This window comes from Notolepis coatsorum, assembly GCF_963971535.1.
Source record: "Notolepis coatsorum genome assembly, chromosome: 7".
Classification (NCBI taxonomy): Eukaryota; Metazoa; Chordata; class Actinopteri; order Aulopiformes; family Paralepididae; genus Notolepis; species Notolepis coatsorum.
Window position 1 is genome coordinate 37,356,142 of NC_140171.1, and position 20,269 is coordinate 37,376,410.

At 39.9% G+C, this 20,269-nt stretch overlaps 1 protein-coding gene across 1 annotated transcript in view; it reads left to right on the forward strand.

Annotated features, from left to right (window-relative positions):
* gtf2e2 (general transcription factor IIE, polypeptide 2, beta) overlaps positions 1-20,269 on the forward strand; it is a 54,150-nt gene that overhangs the window by 24,373 nt on the left and 9,508 nt on the right. The window contains exons 3-7 of the mRNA XM_084319535.1: positions 2,329-2,417; positions 13,485-13,592; positions 16,852-17,034; positions 17,637-17,730; positions 18,007-18,122. Of these exons, the coding sequence (XP_084175661.1) occupies positions 2,329-2,417; positions 13,485-13,592; positions 16,852-17,034; positions 17,637-17,730; positions 18,007-18,122 (590 nt within the window). The remainder of the gene's footprint in view (positions 1-2,328; positions 2,418-13,484; positions 13,593-16,851; positions 17,035-17,636; positions 17,731-18,006; positions 18,123-20,269) is intronic.

The following is a 20,269-nucleotide window of genomic DNA, read 5'->3' on the forward strand; positions in this document are numbered from 1 at the left end:
CTTAACCAACTCCGAAAGAATGCCTAAACTTAACCTTAACCAACTCCGAAAGAATGCCTAAACTTAACCGGCGAAAGAATGCACGTTTATAGCGAGAGATGATAAATTAATTAAACGCAAAAAGAAAAAAAAGAAAAGAAAAGAAATTGAAGTGATTCGAACTTGTCACCAACGCACCGCAGGCTCCACAGCAAGGCGGCGAACGAGTTGAGCTAACCGTCGATGTTAAAACAGGGGGGATTACGGCTGCATAATGTGCCGCTCCGCTCTGCCGCAGTGCGTGTCGCGGCCAATCAGGGAAAACGCGGAAGCACTCGGCAGCACTCTTCGGCTGGGATTAAAGAATAGGCAGATAGGTGAGCGCTCCTTGTTTGCAACTGGGGTATCCACTTCACCAAGAAATGTGATACCAGAGACCTGTTTGTTTACATTGCGGACTGGCTTTAAGCCGAACGGGCTAGCCATAGTCTAGCAAGGTATGGTATGGTTGGGTTTTCTTGTAAACTCTCTGGTTGCTAAGCATGGACACTGTGAATAAATAAACAATTAAATATGTTATATTATTTATAATATGGTTAGTTTACTTCCTGTTTGGACAGATGTTTGAGCCTGGGACCGATACATTTCTGGTCTCACTCAGTCTCGACCCTGAAGAGACGGAACACAGCCTATTTTGAATCCCGTCGCCACACAGTTAAAGAACTCGATGCTGAAACAACGGCAGTAACGAGGCTCCCTCCCTCCTACCATCTACACACAGAAGGGCAGATTGTCTCCCCTACAGCATCTGTTATTTTAGCCCAAAGCAAGCCCCGCCCCGTGCCCTCTTCTTAACACATCCAGCGCTAAACGCTGTCCAGCGTAATTGGCTGCCATGCGTTGTCTGCCAGGATCGCTGTACAGCCTTTTTGAGATCAATATTTCATTTTTTCGCCATGGCATTCATAATTCATATACCCACCCCCGGTCCTGCAGCTGGACCTTAGATGTGACTGCAACGACGGCTCAATACCGCCGCCTGGTGGATGGTCGGGCGAGTTACACTCGCAAACAGGATGTGCCATCAGACATCAGTGCATCGATGAAAATCATCCGGCAGTCACATCTCGTTACGGGACTCCCGACAGACACTATGTACATAATGGATCGCTTTCTAAACGTAATAATCGATATGATTTCGGCGTTTATTGCGCCATACAAACCGGAAATGGACCTAGGCGATCGGCGTCGTATAATTGGGATCTTTCACCGCCAGTCTCATTGGCCCACGGTAAGAGGAATATAACGTTATTTTCAACCCGATTGTGCATTTCCTTGTTTGCAAACCATCTGATCAATATATCCACCCAACCTACATAAAGCAGTTACTGATGATCGGGGAATTATAAACGACCCCCCCCCCCCCCCCCATTTCCTCCACGCATGATGAGGCATAATGTATACCGATCATATACATTTGAGTTTTTTGGTGTAGCGTGTATGGGGGGGAAACGGCAATCGATAATCTATATAATGCGTTTGGGCCTATAACTAGCGTTTTTGGAATTACAGCAGAAAAGATTAAAAACATACTTATATTCTAGAAGGTATTAACACAACAATGTATGAATGAAAAAGTATAACGTTCCCACATCCTGAACGATAGATAATCGATGTTGAATGGGCCATAGTAATGTCAATATAGCAATACAATTTAAAAAGTTATAGCCCTGCAAAGAAGGTAAACATCTCCATAGTCTTACAGCGCTGGCAGAGAGGGGCATGAGATGGGCATAACCCCCGGCGGGCAATGTGTTAAGGTGCTATAGGACCACAGACTGCTGTCTGGCAGCACAGGGGCTCATACACACACACACACACACTCCCCCGCCCCCTAATGTCTCTCGGGCTAGCTCCTCTCGGCTCTCTTCCTTAAAACATATCCACTCTGTGAGTGACGACTCTCTTCACGCAAGCCCCCCCAGAGAAATGTCCGAATACATTTAGATTTTGAATCGCGCCCTTCAATGCGCGGGTACCTCAGTCAGTCAAATCGGCCTCCCACCCCACTCCAAAGGTCTGTTGCATTTGGGTGATCAAATCATGCCGTTTTTCCGTGGATCTTTAATTGTTGTATGACTTTGGCTTGTGATACTGATGAAATAAACAAACTCATGCCTGTGTTGCTGTTTGGCTACATGAGATCACTTCACCACAAACAAGTCTCTCAGCACACACCAGTGGAAAAGTCCATACCTATTGGCAGCTGCATCCCTCTCACAGAAAACACTTATAAATTAATCTCAACGCTAACACACTGTTACCTTTCCCCTCTTCTTGTCTCCATAGAGTCTAATGGCAACTTTAACCTGAAGGCTCTGACCGGTAGCTCTGGCTACAAGTTTGGCTGCCTGGCCAAGATAGTCAACTACATGAAGGTAAGACTCCCAACCAGTTATTACCCGTATTGGCCTGAATATAACATGACCCCCCCACCTCTCTTGGTACAAGTTCGGTACAACAGGGGGAAAAAGCAACAACAAAAAAAGCTAGCTAATGTTATCGATATCAATAGTTATATTGAATTTGTACCATGAACCAATTACAATGACGATTATCAGAAGTGAGATACAGACCCGAATGGTACCGTTTTCAGTTGCTTATTCTAACACCTTGGTGTCTTACCTTCTCCCCTGGCGCTACAAATAAAGTTATTATTACCTGACCGTGACGCATATTCTGTCCAATCATTGCCAAGAAAGTTGGTAATAAAAATGAATTCACATTTTTAACATCATTGTACTGGTTCTTTGAAGCTCTTTCAACAATGTCTCTTGAGCATCATCCTATCACGACAAAAACCCTTTGATTAAAAGCCCTCTTGTTTTCTATTGTGTTGAGACAATTAATCGTTCACTTAACATTTGGTCCCATCTCTCTTTTGCATGTAAACGGCTTGCTTACCATTCTGTGGCTCTGCAGAAGCCCTGCCAGGCTCTCACAGCAGCTCATTGACTCATCTAGCTGCTGCAAAGCCCACAGCATGGACAAATTTGCTCTGAACGTGTGATAAAGAATTTTTTATTGCACTATATACTCTTGGATGTTAACACTTTGAGTGCCACGGACGCGTTTTGTCGTTAGTTCATGCCGACTGTTGAATGCCACCAACGCTATATAGCGTTTGTTTGTCGTATTTTTTTTTATTATCGATTTTAGTTCATATTTCATCAATCGAGCCTCACGCTAGTGCTGCAGACTCTCTCAGAGCTCCATTGGGAAAATACCGCCCCTTATCGTCTCTCCAGATGGTACTGCACCCCATTAGATTAGACTGATGGGGGGGGGGGGGGGGTCCACCCTCCTCATTTTACTTCTCCGGCGAGGCATCTGAAGAGACCCAAGTGATCGCAGAGCCGGAAAACGCGGAATACATATTTACAGTACCCAACGCTGAATCAATAAACACGATCGATATTTGGAATGGCGATCAGAAATTGTAATAATCTTTTTGGAGAACATCTGATCTGAGGTAAGCAATAAATTTTTTACCAGTCTTGGGGTAATCGGATCTATTTTCACAGAGATATCAGCGTGTGCCCTGTGTGTGTGTGTGCGATCAGGAAATGAGAGAATATATTTTTCACATTCTCTAGCGTGCATAAGTACACATACTATCGATAATCTAGCGTTTATTTGAAAACGATTCATAAATAGGCAGAAAAATTACAACGTTTTTGTGTAGTCCAGAATATTCCAGTAAATGCCGTTTATCACGGAATCTATATATTTTCCTGAAAAACGAGGGCTTTTCAAAATGCTATAAAACGGAAATGAACCGATTAAAAAAAAAAATTATGTTGACTGCAAAGAAGCATTTTGTATAAAAGTATTCTGTACTTCTGTATGACAACTAATAAAGAAACTTGAAACAAGTCATTGATAAGCGACGAGCAGATTAGACACATCATTTAAAACAGATTATGCGTTCACAACGCTATCATTGAAGTGGGTGGTGGCATTCAACCATTTTTACCATGTTAACAAGTGGCAACCAAAGTGTTAATAGAGTTTTGAAGGGTGCCGGTTACACTGCCAGGTGGCTGTTGGGCACAAAAGCACGGCAGAGATTAGGATAGTGACTCAGAATGTAGTAACGAGCATGGCTCGGTCCCACCATTTTTAAATGTTTGCCATTTAAAGGGGAACTATCTTATAAATCGCCTTTTTCAGTGTTTAGCATTGTTTCCTAGCTATGTGGACTTATATTAATAGGATCTATGTCTCTAATTCTCATATTGGCGCATTCTTCCAATTCTCCTCTCACAATATTCACCCTCACTGAACTGAGTCATCTGAAAATGTGCATATCTGTGATGTCAGAGATTTCTCAGCTGCATAATAATGTGGCAGTTGATGTGGCAGTTGGGACCAGGCCACACAGTGGTTGGAGCCCAGCCTCAAAACGGCTTAAGATCTTGAGGTAGAAAAATGCTGTTTTTGAGTACTTGATTAGAAATACAAAACAATTAATATTTTTGAAAAAAAAACATACAGAGGTGTTCCATAGACTCACAGGAATTGTGTAAAAGTGCCCAAATAGTGAAAGAAATAGTACAATAGTTCCCCTTTTAAAATAAAAATAAAAATGTGTATACATCAGGGCTGTACAGTGCGACGAGGACATCGCATATTGAGCCTAAATATAGCCTGTGCGAGTAGATAATAACATTTGGGGGCAACCTTGCGAGTAGTGATTTTCAACCCTTTCATTCGCATTTCACTCCTAAATTAATCCATACAAATTGGATAAAAAAATAGTAAAACATTATCCTACAACCAGGGCTGTACAGTGCGACATAATGTTGCGGTGCTGCTATGAAAAAATCTGTCTGTGATGAATGAATTTACTGCGTAGCCCCCGTGCGATAGCCTGTGTGTGAAAAAAAATATTTGCGTGTGAAGTGAATCTGGGCCACACTATTCTACTTGGTAGTTGTAGTCTATCGTGCGATTAAAGACCATGTCCCTGTGTGCGTAGAGTCCATACATCCAACACCAAATCCCATAATTCCTAGCGAACAATCGAAACGAAACTATGTGGCCTATTGCATCGCCAAAGAAGAACTTCCTTTCAATAAGTTTAAGCCGCTAATTTTGCTCTGCAAGAAGAACGGAGCAGATATCAGTCCATCTTATGACAACCACGTCCGATGTGGAGAGATGATAAGAGACCATAGCCGATTAAATTAAGTCTGATCTGGCAGTGATGATTGACGGGGACATGGACACTTCTAACAAATGTCAGCCATGCATTAGGTGAGTAGCCCACTATTAGGAAGTTTTTCAATACTTAAATACTGTCTACTTAAATTTCCCTCCGGGGATCAATAAAGTATCAACCTATCTATCTAATAACGAGACAATATGCAAATAAGATAATACTAATAATTGTCATGGTTCCCCGTATGAAAGTGGCTTGCAACTTACTGCTGGTAAAATCACTGTTTATTTCTCGTTTTGCATAGTATTACATTCCTCTTCTATAAACAATCAAAGTCCTACCCAGGGTTGTACACTGCGACGAGATGATTGCAAATTGCCCCCTAATTTGGCCGGTGCAAGTGGAAAATAATATCTGAGGGCAAGCTTGCGAGTAGTGATTTCAAACCTTCATTCGCATTTCACTCCTAAATTAATCCATACAAATTGGATACAAAAAATAGTAAAACATTAGCCTACAACCAGGCTGTACAGTGCGACATAATGTTGCGTTGTAATTTCATTAGACAGACCAGCGCGGACCTTTAATAACATGCAATTTAATTGATAGCTGGTAACCAAGGTATCCATTAGGACTATGCTAAGCTAACTAGCGTTAGCTGCTGCTAACCCTGGACAACGGTCAAAGCGGACTCCACAACACTAGTTCCATTCGTGAGGAAAGGGGGTGGGTTATATTGACAACGCTTGACAACAGAAGTTTAAACATAACTTCATATTTATTGGTTATTCGTTGTTTCTGTATATCATCCACTTTCCATCTCTGTGTTCAAATCTTCCTGTTTACATTAGAGTGTGACGTCATCACCTACGGCAGCTTAGACGATAAAAACGCGAACCTAGAACAAAACCCGAGGGGGGGGGGGGGGGGGCTGGCTCTCTCGTTTGTTCTCGCCCGCTCTCTCTCTACATTCAATGATTTAAAGAAGTAGCCAAACGTTACAGACAGTATAAATACTAACTGGATAGTTGATGATATAAATATTTAATTTCATTATCTGAAATATTCTACAATCATTAAGTCTGCTATAAGCCATTATCCCTTTGTGTGTGATTATTATTTTCTCACAGTAGTGTGTGTATGTATGTATATATACATACATATGTGTGTGTGTGTGTTTGGCTAAAGTGGATAGAAAACACAGTACTGTGCAAAAAAAAGGCACCCAAGAGTTTTTATATAAATGGTCTTAGATGTAAATAAAAAAAATGTATTAGTGTGTCAGTAGACTACTCTTAGTACATTTTCATTAAATTATTTTTTAAAGCATCTTCATGGTTTAATAATGCAAACATATGTTGCAGGGACTTATTATAATCATCATATTGGCGTGACTGTATGCATCAAAGGTTTAAATGAATGTCAAAATATTGCGATATATATCGTGTATCGTGATATGGCAAAAAAAATATCGCGATATCATTTAGAGGCCATATCGCCCAGCCCTACTATAATGGTAAAATAGTTATTTAATAATTTGCCCCTAAAAAATATTCAAGTGTGCCCCTAGTGAAAAAGCTTACCGTACAGCCCTGCTGCCATAAGAGCGATGGCCTCATACTGGTCAATTAAACCTTTTTGATTAAGAGTCTTTCCTTCGAGCTAAGTTGAACCGAACATTCAATTCAACATTTCACTGTCCAAAGCGCAAACTTAAACAAGGTTGCGTCACAACACGGTTTTCAAAATAAAGGCCATATATACAAATACCGTAGTAGGCCTGCCACTCTTATAAAAAAAAGTCCTGGATATACATAAACATTAATTGGCATAGATCTCTATAAACGGCCCAACACATTGATCACTTTAGGCACACACTGAAACCAGTAACATCACAAATATGAAGCAGGTAATTACCCATAAAAATAATAAACCTTTCATGGGGTTATTTACAATAATAATAATTAATTTTATTTCTAAAGCACTTTTCATTGTGAAACAAAGGTATGCAGAGTTTCTTGTACTCCTGATTAACCGATTCTGCGCCATTAACGAGTATAATCGTTATTGGCCGCCATGCGTTGAGCGCCAGAAACGAGTTTTTATGATCGTTATTTCCTTTATTCGCTATTGCCATTAATAATTCAGCCAGCAAGGCTCCGGGAGACTCTGGCCTCTGTCGGATATTGCAACGGCTCAAAACCGCCGCCTGGTGGATTTCGGGCGAGTTGCACGCCACTCTCAACCGGATGGTGCGTTCTGTGCATCGGCGAAAATGTTCCAGGCAGAGCTCTCTTGTTATGTGGATCCAGACACTCTAGTGCATTGGATCGCTTTCGAGACGCAATAATCAATATGCTTTTGGCGTTTATTGCGTCGTTCAAACGGAAAACGGATCTAGCAGATGGAAATCAAATAATTGGAATATTTTTTCTCCAGACTCATCTGCCACAGGTAAGACGAATCTAACGTTAATTCCAGCTCGATTGTCCATTTATTTCATTGCAATCCATCGGATCAATGTATGATGTCGTACTAAAGAAAGCCGTTACTGACAATCAAGGAATCATAAACGACCCCCCCCCCCCTTTCCTTCATGCATGATGGAGCATAATGTATACCGATCATATGCATTTGAATTTTTTATATTATATTGTAGTCTTTTAGTCTTAACTAAAAGATTTTAACAAAATAAGCAGCAGCACTATTGGATAACTGAGTCATGTTTGCTATGACGACGAGAGGGCCTACCTGGAAGAGGTAGAAAATCTGTCACAGTGGTGTCAGGAGAACTGCCTCTCCCTGAACGTCAGCAAAACAAAAGAGATGATTGTGGACTTCAGGAGGTCGGGGGTCAAGGACTACAGCCCCCTCAGCATCGACGGGGCACCGGTTGAGAGAGTGAACAGTTTCAAGTACCTCGGAGCCCACATATCCGAGGACTTGACATGGACCACACACATTGACAGTGTTGTGAAGAAGGCACGACAACGCCTCTACTTCCTCAGGCGCCTAAGGAAGTTCCAAGTCAGTCAGAAGATCCTTAGGAACTTCTACTCATGTACAATAGAGAGCATCCTGACTGGCAACATCACCTCCTGGTTTGGGAATAGCACTGCACAAGACCGTAGCAGACTACAAAGAGTGACACGTTCAGCCGAACGCACAATTGGAGGGGGGCTTCCCACCCTCCAGAACATTTACAACAAGCGGTGCAGGGGGAAGGCTAAGAGAATTATTAAGGACTCGAGCCACCCGAACAACTGCCTCTTTGAACTGCTGCGGTCAGGCAAGCGATACCGGAGTCTTAAGGCGAGCACAGAAAGACTCAGAAGAAGCTTCTATCCCCAGGCCATCAGGCTGCTAAACGAACAATAAACACTATGCAACAACCATCAAATGCACACAGCACACACACCCACACGCACACACTCACTTAAACAAACAACACACTGCAGCACCCACTCTCCACACTTTAGATCACACAAACACACTTTATATTTATTGATAAAGGATTTGCACTACAACTCGTACACCTACTGTAAATTGTACCTAAATTGCACCTCATCCCATTTCTGCCTTGCACTATATAGTATTGTATATTAGTACACTGCATAGTATTGTATATTATATGGTAACTCAGTTACGTCTATTCTGCATCGAACATTGTACATATGTCTATACTGAACACTGTGACCTCATTTTTTTTACTTCTAATTTACATACTATACTATGTTATTTTATTTCATACTTATCTTATCTTGTCTTGCACAGTCTCTGGAGCGTAACAGTAAGAAGCATTTTGTATAAAAGTATTCTGTACTTCTGTATGACAACTATTAAAGAAACTTGAAACTTGAACTTGAACTTGTATTTCTTTCTTTAGGAGAGTAGGACATTTGTTTCACAGTTTTAGCATGATGTTTTATAGATGGCTAGGTTAAACACAGGTTTTTGTTTTTAAGAGGGGGGGTTTGATTTGATTGGATTGAAGTTTATTTCAAGTATGCAACACAACAAACAAACATCAAGTACAGATATAGCCTTAAGCCGTTCAAATAATAAATGTATACATAAATAAATAAATAAATAAATAGTTACAATATATAATCTAATAATCTAAATCGAATCTAATATATAATCAAAAAAAACGAAAGGCTAAAATGCTAAATATATAATCTAAGAATCCAATAATCTAAATCTAATATATAATATAAGATTATTATAAGAGTCTTTTGTCTTTAATGTTAGCTTGCAAACTCAAATACTGTCTTGGTAAACCTCATAATGAATTGTTTGGGGAAAAAAGGAAAAACATTGTGTATAGTGTATCGCCGAAAGGTCAGAAAATATCGTGATATCATATTTAGGCCATATCGCCCAGCCCTAATATAGCGTGTATATAGGAACGAAATGCCAATAGATTATGTATAATATGCGTCTGGGCCTATTAGGGCTGTCTTAAATGCTTCGAAGCTTCGTTCGATGGCACGAGCTTCGAACATAAAAAAAAATCGAAATTTAAAAAAAGATTTTTTATTTATCTTTTGCCTCCAAAATCTTGCGCCTCCATTCCAATGAAACGAAAGTAAGCGGCGCCTTCCCTTCCCTCGACTCCACCTCTCTACAACAAGCATGTGGAGATTATCTATGTTGAAAACAACAAGGACATGTGCAGCAGACATGTCGACGAAGAAGCCATCAGACGTGTGGTTACACTTTAAAATATGCAAAGACAATGCCCAAAAAGCCGAGTGCCAGATATGCCAGAAGAAAATGGCATATCACAACTCTACAACAACTTTGTCAAATCACCTAAAAAACTTGTATCGTTGTACACGACGGCGACACCACACAAAACATTAATAAGGCTATGCCTATGCTGCTATGACTAATGTGTTACCAAGTTGGCTCATTTAATTGTAATCATCTGCTTTTGTAGGTGCATTGTCTGATATAATTATAAATTAAATGTAATATAATTGTTTGCTTGATAGACGAAGGTTGCAACATAATTATGTAATGTCATGTAGTTGGCTGTGAGAGCAGCCCCACTGCACCCAGGCAGCGCAGCCTTGTTGGCTGCGTCACAGTCACGAAAGGGGCTACTTAATTAATTAATCCAATCCACTTTATTTATAGAGCACATTTAAAAACAACAAAGTTTACCAAAGTGCTGTACAAGTCCCACAACATAAGATAAAAAAATAAAAATAAAAATAAATATTATAATTAATATTTTTTTTTAGAAGCTTTGAAGGTCAGCCCTAGGGCCTATAACTCGCATTCTAGGAATTACTGCAGAACACTCTAAAAACATACTTATATTCACGACGGTATTAACACGACAATGTATGAATGGGAAAATATAACGTTCCCACATCCGGAACGATAGACACCCGATGTTGAATGGGCCTTTGGGCCATAGTAATGTCGATATAGCTATAATATTTAAAAAGTTATATCCCTGCAAAGAAGGTGAGAAGATAGGCTTACAGTGCTGGCAGAGAGAGGTATAAGATGGTCAAACTGCGTGGCAGACATTGTGTTAATGCAATGGTGTGTTGTGATGATCTCATTCAAGGAGCACTACAAGCGCACACACACACACAGTTTGTTGTTTTTGTTCCATTAGTGATTTACACACTTTCTCAGTTGGTTCATTATAAAAGATACAAACCTGAAAACAAAAGCACTTAAATGTTAAATAAAAGGACCACAGTAATGAGGCAGGAGGAACATATTTTTTTGCACTATAATGGTAAAATTGTTATTTATAGAATTATATGAAGAACCCTACCCATAATTATCTCCTGGGCATGCATGCTAACAAAGCGGTGGCTTCTTATAAAAAATGTGTTTCTCTCTCTCTCTGCGTGTGTACTTCCTGGTTTAAGTTCAGAAACCCTCTCTGTTGGTCTTTTCTGGGTCAATGTACACATCGATTTCTTTGATAAGAAGCTACCAGTTAGCGTGACCAGGAGTTAGATTTAAGCTAGGTTCATCACTACCTCTCTGTTATCGTGACCAGGAGATAGATTTAAGCTAGGTTCATCACTACCTCTCTGTTATCGTGACCAGGAGATAGATTTAAGATGGGTTTATCACTATACCTCTCTGTTAGCGTGACCAGGAGTTAGATTTAAGCTAGGTTCATCACTACCTCTCTGTTATCGTGACCAGGAGATAGATTTAAGCTAGGTTCATCACTACCTCTCTGTTATCGTGACCAGGAGATAGATTTAAGATGGGTTTATCACTATACCTCTCTGTTAGCGTGACCAGGAGTTAGATTTAAGCTAGGTTCATCACTATACCCGTGTGGTACCGGTAAGAGCCTATCATCAACCTATCATCCATGTGTGGATGAATTTGCTATTTGAATTTGCTGCTACTGATAGCCCACGTGTGCATGCGCCGTGCAACAAAGGAGAGCAAGGGGTGGTTTTCTTTTATACTTTTTTTTCAGAAAACAATATACACAACTCTTTAACTCATTGACGGCCACAAGCTCTCCCCATCTGCACTGACTAGCGCCAGCTTTTCTTGACCAGGCATTTTCACGATATTTCACAATCTTTGCAGAGCTATTGTATATTCTATATTATAGCTATGGAGACAATAGTATGGCTCATTTGACACTATTTTTAGTCCAACATGTAAAAAAGAGTGTGTTTCTACACACGGTAGTTTGTAGTTTATTACACGCTAAACATCGCCCATTTCCAAAATAATCCAGTCTTTTTCCATAGATCGCGAGATAAAACGTGGTATATGCAATAAGCCCAAATCGTTCTGGTTGATCCCCTGAAACCCCAAATACTCCCAAATCAAAGGTATATACCATGTACTAGGGCTGACCTTCAAAGCTTTTTTTGGCAATCGAAGCTTCAGGGCCGAGCTTCGATTTTAATTCGAAGCTTCGAGAAAAAAAGAATGTATATTAATTATAATTTTATTTATTTTATTTATTTTTGTATCTTATACAGCACTTTGGTAAACTTTGTTCTTTTTAAATGTGCTCTATAAATAAAGTGGATTGGATTAATTAATTAAGTAGCCCCTTTCGTCACTGTGACGCAGCCAACAAGGTTTCACTCGGCTGCCCTGCCTGGGTGCAGTGGGGCTGCTCTCACAGCCAACAACATGACATTACATAATTATGTTGCAACCTTCGTCTATCAAGCAAACAATTATATTATATTTAATTTATAATTATATCAGACAATGCACCTACAAAAGCAGATGATTACAATTAAATTAGCCAACTTGGTAACACATTAGTCATAGCAGCATAGGCATAGCCTTATTCATATTTTGTGTGGCGTCGCCGTTGTGTACAACGATACTTAAGTTTTTTAGGTGATTTGACAAAGTTGTTGTAGAGTTGTGATATGCCATTTTCTTCTGGCATATCTGGCACTCGGCTTTTTGGGCATTGTCTTTGCATATTTTAAAGTGTAACCACACGTCTGATGACTTCTTCGTCGACATGTCTGCTGCACATGTCCTTGTTGTTTTCAACACAAGATAATCTCCACGTGCTTGTTGTAGAGAGGTGGAGTCGAGGCGCCGCTTACTTTTGTTTCATTGGAATGGAGGCGCAAGATTTGAGGCAAAAAAAAAAAAAAATTTTGATTTTTTTTTGTGTTCGAAGCTTGTGCCATCGAACGAAGCTTCGAAGTATTTAAGACAGCCCTACCATGTACACATGTGCCTTCACAAAATCATCAAGGGGGGGCAGGGGGGTAGTCTTACCCCGAAAATGCGATTATTGGTTTAGGTCTGGTATAATAGGACACTGTGATCGTTACAGAAACATGTTTCAGGTTCGGTAAAATAGACATGGGGGGTCCTTACCTTAGCCAGAAGGCACTCCAAAAAGAATAATTCCAATGATCCCATCATAATAATTAGTAATTACACGTGTTTACGGGAAACTATAGGTTTTGAGGCGAGCAGATCTCCATGCGATTGCTCTGCAAGAGCTCCTCCCCCTCAGAGCGAGTCTTGACAGTCCAGTTCAGCCATTGTCTCTACTGATCCCTTTCTATCAGAGTTTAAAAAGTAGGTGATACTGCCACCTGGTGAGATTTGATCGGCATTGCAATTCCAACGTAGGCAAATTAGCCAGGGACGGCTAGAGTGATCCGGATGATCGTTTAGAACGGGGATCAAAGGAAAAAGATCAACTGATCCAAAAATGAGTTTACTCGTTATTGGCGCTCAAGCGTTGGCCACCAATGAGTTAAAGACTGTTTCTCTCCCTCCCTTTTCTCAGACGAGGCACCAGAGAGGGGATACACACCATCTGACCCTGGAAGAGATCCTGGATGAGACCAAGTTACTGGACATTAAAATGAAGCAGAAACAATGGCTTATAACTGAAGTATGTGTATGGAATTGTGTGTGTATGTGCGCATGCAAATATGTGCGTCTTGCATACTACTAGGGCTGTCCCCGACTAAGGATTTGGATAGTCTACTTTGATTGGCTGAAATTTGTCGATAGTCGACTGGTAGTTTTTTTCTTCATTCCATTTGGGCTGCGGGGGTGCTTAAGGTCTGAAGGAGTCCACTGAAGGTTTCTTGTCCTCTGCAAAAGCATGCATACATCTTTATGTCTAGTCTAGTGTGTTCATTAGATGGGTGAAATCCTCTTTCAGTGCCTCTGTGCTAGGGCTGGGCGATATGATGATATTATATAAATATTGGGTACAGTTCATTAACAATACACTTTTCTTGGTTTTGCCCAAGAGGATTGTGTCGCGTCAATCTGGTCCACACGTTCAAACTTTTGAACAACGCCGCCCCCACACACACACTACTGCATCAAAGTTACTACTTATGATTAACAAAGGCATATTCGTTTTGTGGCATTAACGTTATATAGTTACACGTTCAATAACATCAGCGTATTTACCCGAACATAGCAACGTCCGAGGACGACCTAGATAGATAGCAAGCATTACTCGTTCATATCTCAGCCCGTGCTGAGTTGTGCCCATTCTGCGGTCTGTTAATAAAGTTTTCAATCAGACAGATGTATGGAAAGGCTTTTATTATAACATTCGTTGCAGTAAAATCATTATGCCTCGTTTGGTCATCCTGCGGAGCGCTGGTAATCTACTCGTCGGCCGCGGGGAGCTAATGTTAGTAGCTGTGTTGTGAGCACTCGTCAAAATCAATGGAGGACATTCTGGAAGTAAAAAACGAATACGCGCTTGCCAATTGGTGCTAAGAACAGCAGGGCGGGTGCAAGCGGTGTGACGTAATTGGCAGACTCGACTGTCAATCAAAATGATTCTGTTTGCCATCTGAATGAATGAATGAATGAAAACTTTATTAACAGATTGCAGAATGGGTACAATACAGTACAGCTCAATACAACAACAGTGGACTGGAGGATGAAGACCAGAAAAAGACTTTCGGCTTTTTTACTTAAGGGTCCTCCATTTTCAATTCATCAAAACATTTAGAGACATACAAATATACAGTAGTTTCATAAAAATGCTAAAATGCTATTGATTGATTGATTTAAAACTTTATTAACATATTGCAGAATGGGTACAGTACAGCTCAATACATACAATTTTTAAGGGGATGCAGACCAGAGAGAGACTTTCGTATTGTTTACATCAGGGTCCCCCATTTTCAATTAATCATATTTCATATCTAAATCATATAATATATCATTGCTAAATATATGCAATATATAATCTAATAATCCAATAATCTAAATCTAATATATAATATAAAAATGCTAAATGCATGGGTATTTTATTTTGTCTTTAATGTTAGCTTGCAAACTCAAATACTGTCTTGGTAAGCCTCATAATGAATTGTTTGGGGAAAAAAAGAAAAACATTGTGATGTGTATCGTGTATCGCCGAAAGGTCAGAAAATATCGTGATATCATATTTAGGCCATATCGCCCAGCCCATTTTCTTAGGCAGTTAGCCTTGCTGGTATGCGTGCCATTAGCGTTAGCCATGCTTCTAGGCCTCTTTGCTTTTGGAAAGAATGATAAAAGAAATATCTAAAAATCTAAAATATTACAATTTTTTTACTATAAGGTTGGCAGTCGACTACGGCTCCTTTCGATTGATTAGTAACAATTACTTTTCAGGATGAAGAAACCACACACACATTGTCTCACACTCATACAGTACCACATTATCACAAATCCCTTTCTTCCCTCAATACTTCACAACCTCCCATCTACTCTCCACTTCCCTAACCACTCCTCGGTTATTTACTGGTATGATTGATTGATTGATTGATTGAAAACTTTATTAACAGATTGCAGAATGGGTACAGTACAGTACAGCTCAATACATACAATTGCTAAGGGGATGCAGACCAGAGAAATACTTTCGTCTTGTTTACATCAGGGTCCCCCATTTTCAATTCATCATAACATATATGACACACACGACTTATAGATAGACAGTACTGCTACATCTATACATTTATGACATACCAGATTTGCAAATACAGTACTGTTTGTGATACAAAAAGTGTCCAGAAAAGAGTATATACATTTGACGTAGAAACTGTACATTGGAGGAGGTTGGGTAGGTGGGGTGGGGTTGGGTAGGGTAGGGGGTGGGGGACACTGTACATTGGAATACATGTTCCTATACATGCATACTGCCGGTTATCACATGCCATGTATAATGTAGGGGTATTTATACTCCTATTCAAATAAGCCAAAGACCTGAAGTGACTTTTTTCATGTATTGTATTAGCTATGTAATATTGCACGCTAAAGACAATTTGAACAAAACCAAGAAGCATTTCTTTGTACTTTATATGAAAATTATATTCTGTTGATGGAAAATTGCAAATTTGTCAACACATCCTGCATGTGGGCATGCACATACAAATGACATCCAATACGAAAAGATCTTTGATTTCCACGTCCCTCCCTCCATGTAAAACTGAATTCCCATAGGTCCTCACAATTGAGTGAAGGCCAACACATCCACACTCCTACGCAGAGCTGTCTCTATGCTTCTATGTCACATCTCTGCGCAAGAGGGCCAAGATTTGTACCAAATCCAGATATCTGCAACAGAAACAGTTTGAAAGAAAATGCTGCTATAACCTTGAATTGGGTTTTTACAGATAATCACTAATAACCACAAATTAACCTTGTCTGAACATTTATGAGTTATGCAGTGATGTAATTATCAGAGAAGTAAACAGGCTGTCTTTTCTGTGTAAAGAAACCATACCTTTATGACTGCATTCATCGTCGTTTCCATGGACACAGTGAATAAACGAGGCTGCACAGATGCAGTGAAATTAAATTATTTTACTTTCATTTTTGGTTGTTATTTACAAAAGAGACTAGAAAATATGGAGGGAACAATAATATACGATTATTTATTCAATATGTTAAGGGAAAATAATGGGTAAAGGTAGCACCAGTCGATTTATTTCTGTTTGGGCAGAGATGTTTGACAGTGGAACGTAAATGGAACATCATCCAACTCTCTTCATAGGAGAATGGCCAACACCACCAGTCAAGTCAGTCACATCTCTACCACGGAAACATGTTTGGAAAGCTGTTTTGTTGGGTCCTTAAAACAAAACCTGAACCTAAAACCACTTTCTGCCCCCCACCCCACCCCCAAACACCAGGCCCTGGCCAGCAATCCAAAGATTGAGGTGCGGGATGGGAAGTATGCCTTTAAGCCTAAGTACCACCTGAAGGACAAGAAGGCCTTGCTGAGGCTGCTGGATAAACACGACCAGCTCGGCCTGGGAGGAGTGTTACTGGACGACGTGGAGGAAGGTTTGCCCAACTCGGCCAAAGCCATTAAGGTAATGCATACTGTACACATTGTACAGATGACACAAGCCTCAATATACAACAAAACTCAAAGACACAGACCTCAATACATACAACAACCCTGAGACGAATAACCATTATGTATGTTTTGCACTTCAAGTTTTTAAGTTTCAAGTTTCTTTAATAGTTGTCATACAGAAGTACAGAATACTTTTGTACAAAATGCTTCTTACTGTTGCGCTCCAGAGACTGTGCATGACAAGGTAAGTATGAAATAAAAACATAGTAAAAATTAGAAGTAAAAAAAGAGGTCACAGTGTTCAGTTTAGACATATGTACAATGTTCGTAGACGTAGTTACCATACAATATACAATACTGTGCAGTGTACTAATATACAATACTATATAGTGCAAGGCATAAATGGACGAGGTGCACGAGGTGTGAGTAACTTGGGAGTATGAATATAATGAATAATAATGAATATAATGCATCATCCGAAAGTACTCATTGATACAGTTTCAAAACTAACACCAGACTTATATGATTCTTGGTCTGAAGGATCCACTCACTGAAGTAATTTTAAACTTGACACTGAAAAAGTGAGGAATTAACCCATTGCCTTTTCTCTTCCAGGCTTTAGGGGATCAAATCATCTTTGTGACCAGACCAGACAAGAAGAAAGTGTTGTTCTACAATGACAAACATTGCCAGTTTGTGGTTGATGACGGTGAGAGAACATTTGTAAGGTTTCTCTGGTAGCAAATTATCCCAGATCTGGCCCCATGTGGATTGGTCATTGCATGTTTAGACTGGATTAGCACAATATTATGGAAGGCATATGCAAGACGATTACTAGAAGTAGTAACGCATGAAGAGTAACGTCCCTGTCACAACCCCCCTCTGTACATCAAACTCAGTTTTGTTGATACTTTTTATAGCTGTTTGTTTGTTGTTTGCTTGATGAGGGAATTCCTGTTCACTCGTACCACTTATTAAATCCTAGAATTCCAGAAACTGTGGCGGAGTATTCCAGTGGATTCTATCGATGAAGAGAAGATTGAGGAGTACCTTAAGAAACAAGGCATCTCCTCCATGCAAGAGACGGGACCAAAGAAAGTGGTCAGTGTTTTTGTTTTTTTCCATCTCTTATCCCTAAAAAACCCTTTCAATTTATTCTCGAAAGGACAATTGAGGTCACCCTCATTTCCAATATCGTCGAGACATACAGATTATCAACAAGTTAATAATAAACATTGATGATTAAACACATGATTTCTCATATAAGTTGCAGTGGTGCGCATCATATGTCACCAGTGATAAATCTAAGCGCAGAATGATAGACAGAATCCAAATGTTTTAAGAGTGGAAGGAGCAGCAGCTCTATGAACCACATGTCCATAATCCAGGACACACAACCCTCTTTCTGCATGTCATTGGAAGACTTCTGTTCCTGTATAAAAGGCCAATCTTTTGCAATTTACAAGCAAGGTTATCTACAGATGTAGCCCTTAGGACGGTCTGCACTGCCGAGTGGTTTCCGGTGATTGCCATATTAACAGTATCAACCAGTAGGGGCGCTCGGGTTGCACCAGGTTACTTTTGTCTCTAAAGGGGAGGGGAGATTTTTTTTTGGCCATGTTCTCAGCTTGAATACACAGCGCAGATGCTGTGTAAAGAACAATCGAGACCGTTTTCAAATGTCCAATCTAACGAATTTCGTTTGCTCATAAAATGCTTAAAATGTTAAATATATGAATTCTAGTAAGTAAGTAATTTATTTTGAATTCTGATTCTGTTTTGTCCTATCCACTATCCTGTGATTATAAAAGAGCTTCGAGCCCCTCTAATACGCACTCGCAGATCGGTTTTCTCACGTTGCATATTACAATAAACTTTTATATGATATAATTAGATTTTTTGTTTATTTTCTAGGCGAAGATCATTTGAAAAATATTTGAAGCAATTTGTTTGTTCTGTAAATAAGTGCTTTGCCTTTCTCGTTCCCCGCTTAATATAATGAATCAAATGTCCAATCTAACAAATTTTATTTGCTCATAAAATGCTTAACATTTTAAATATATGAATTCTGTTTTTGTCCTATCCACTATCCTGTGATTATAAAAGAGACCCGAGCCCCTCCAATACGGCTCTGAGACATTTACATTGTCATGCGAATATTTGAAGCATTAACCCTTTATCTGCCGGAGATTATTCTCATCTTATTACATGGCGTTTTCACATTCGCCGAAATGCTTGCTTGTGATTGGTCAATAGCCCCCCGACAGCGGTCATTATCAGACAATAATGACCGCTGTGGGACAATAATGACCGCTGTGCGCAGCTGTTCGCAATCAAGCCCACTGACACACACTGTTTCAGTGCAATTAGACACTGCCGGTGTTCTGCTGCCGGCGATGACAGGGGGCGGAGCCAGAACGCAGCCAGAACCAGTGTTGCGAGTCGATGTAAAATGAATTAGGTATATTGTTAGTAAGTTAGCCATGTAATAAGCGGGATAATGTATAGCTATACTCGATCATTGTCGCAAAATAATTGACCTTCACTGACGTTTAAAACACCTCGCCGAGGCGGCTCGGTATTTTAAACTCTGTGTCGGTCAATTATTTTGCGACAATGACCTCGTAGCTATACATTATCCCTTACTTAATCCCTTCTCTGCCAGTACTGTAAATCTATGGAGATGTTCCCCTTCTTTGCAGGGCTATAACTTTTTAAATTGTATTGCTAAATTGACATTACTATGGCCCATTCAACATCAAGTATCTATCGTTTAGGATGTAGCAACGTTCTACTTTTTCATTCACACATTCATACTAAAATATGGTCTAAAGTATAAATATGTTTTTATCGTTTTCTGCAGCATTCCATAGAACGTGAGTTATAGCCATAAATACATATATTAGATCATCAAATGTAGTTTGATACCGATTGACGTCAGATTAAAAATTTCAATTGTACAAGGTCCTAAACGTCATGACTCATCATCTGCTGGTGCCCGGAGTGGGGGGGGGGGGGGGGGGGGGGTTATAAGTCCGTGGCCGACGTTAAATCATTTATGTAGTATGGGTGATGTATAGATCAGAGCAGTTGGTATGGATAATAATAATCAAACACGCTGAAACTCACTCACTGACATGTCTTGTTTATTTTGGCTATAAGATGATGTGATGTCTTTAGAAAGCTAAGAAAATCCTTGTTTCAATAGTATATGAAACTCAAAATAATAACTTTATTTGTATAGCACT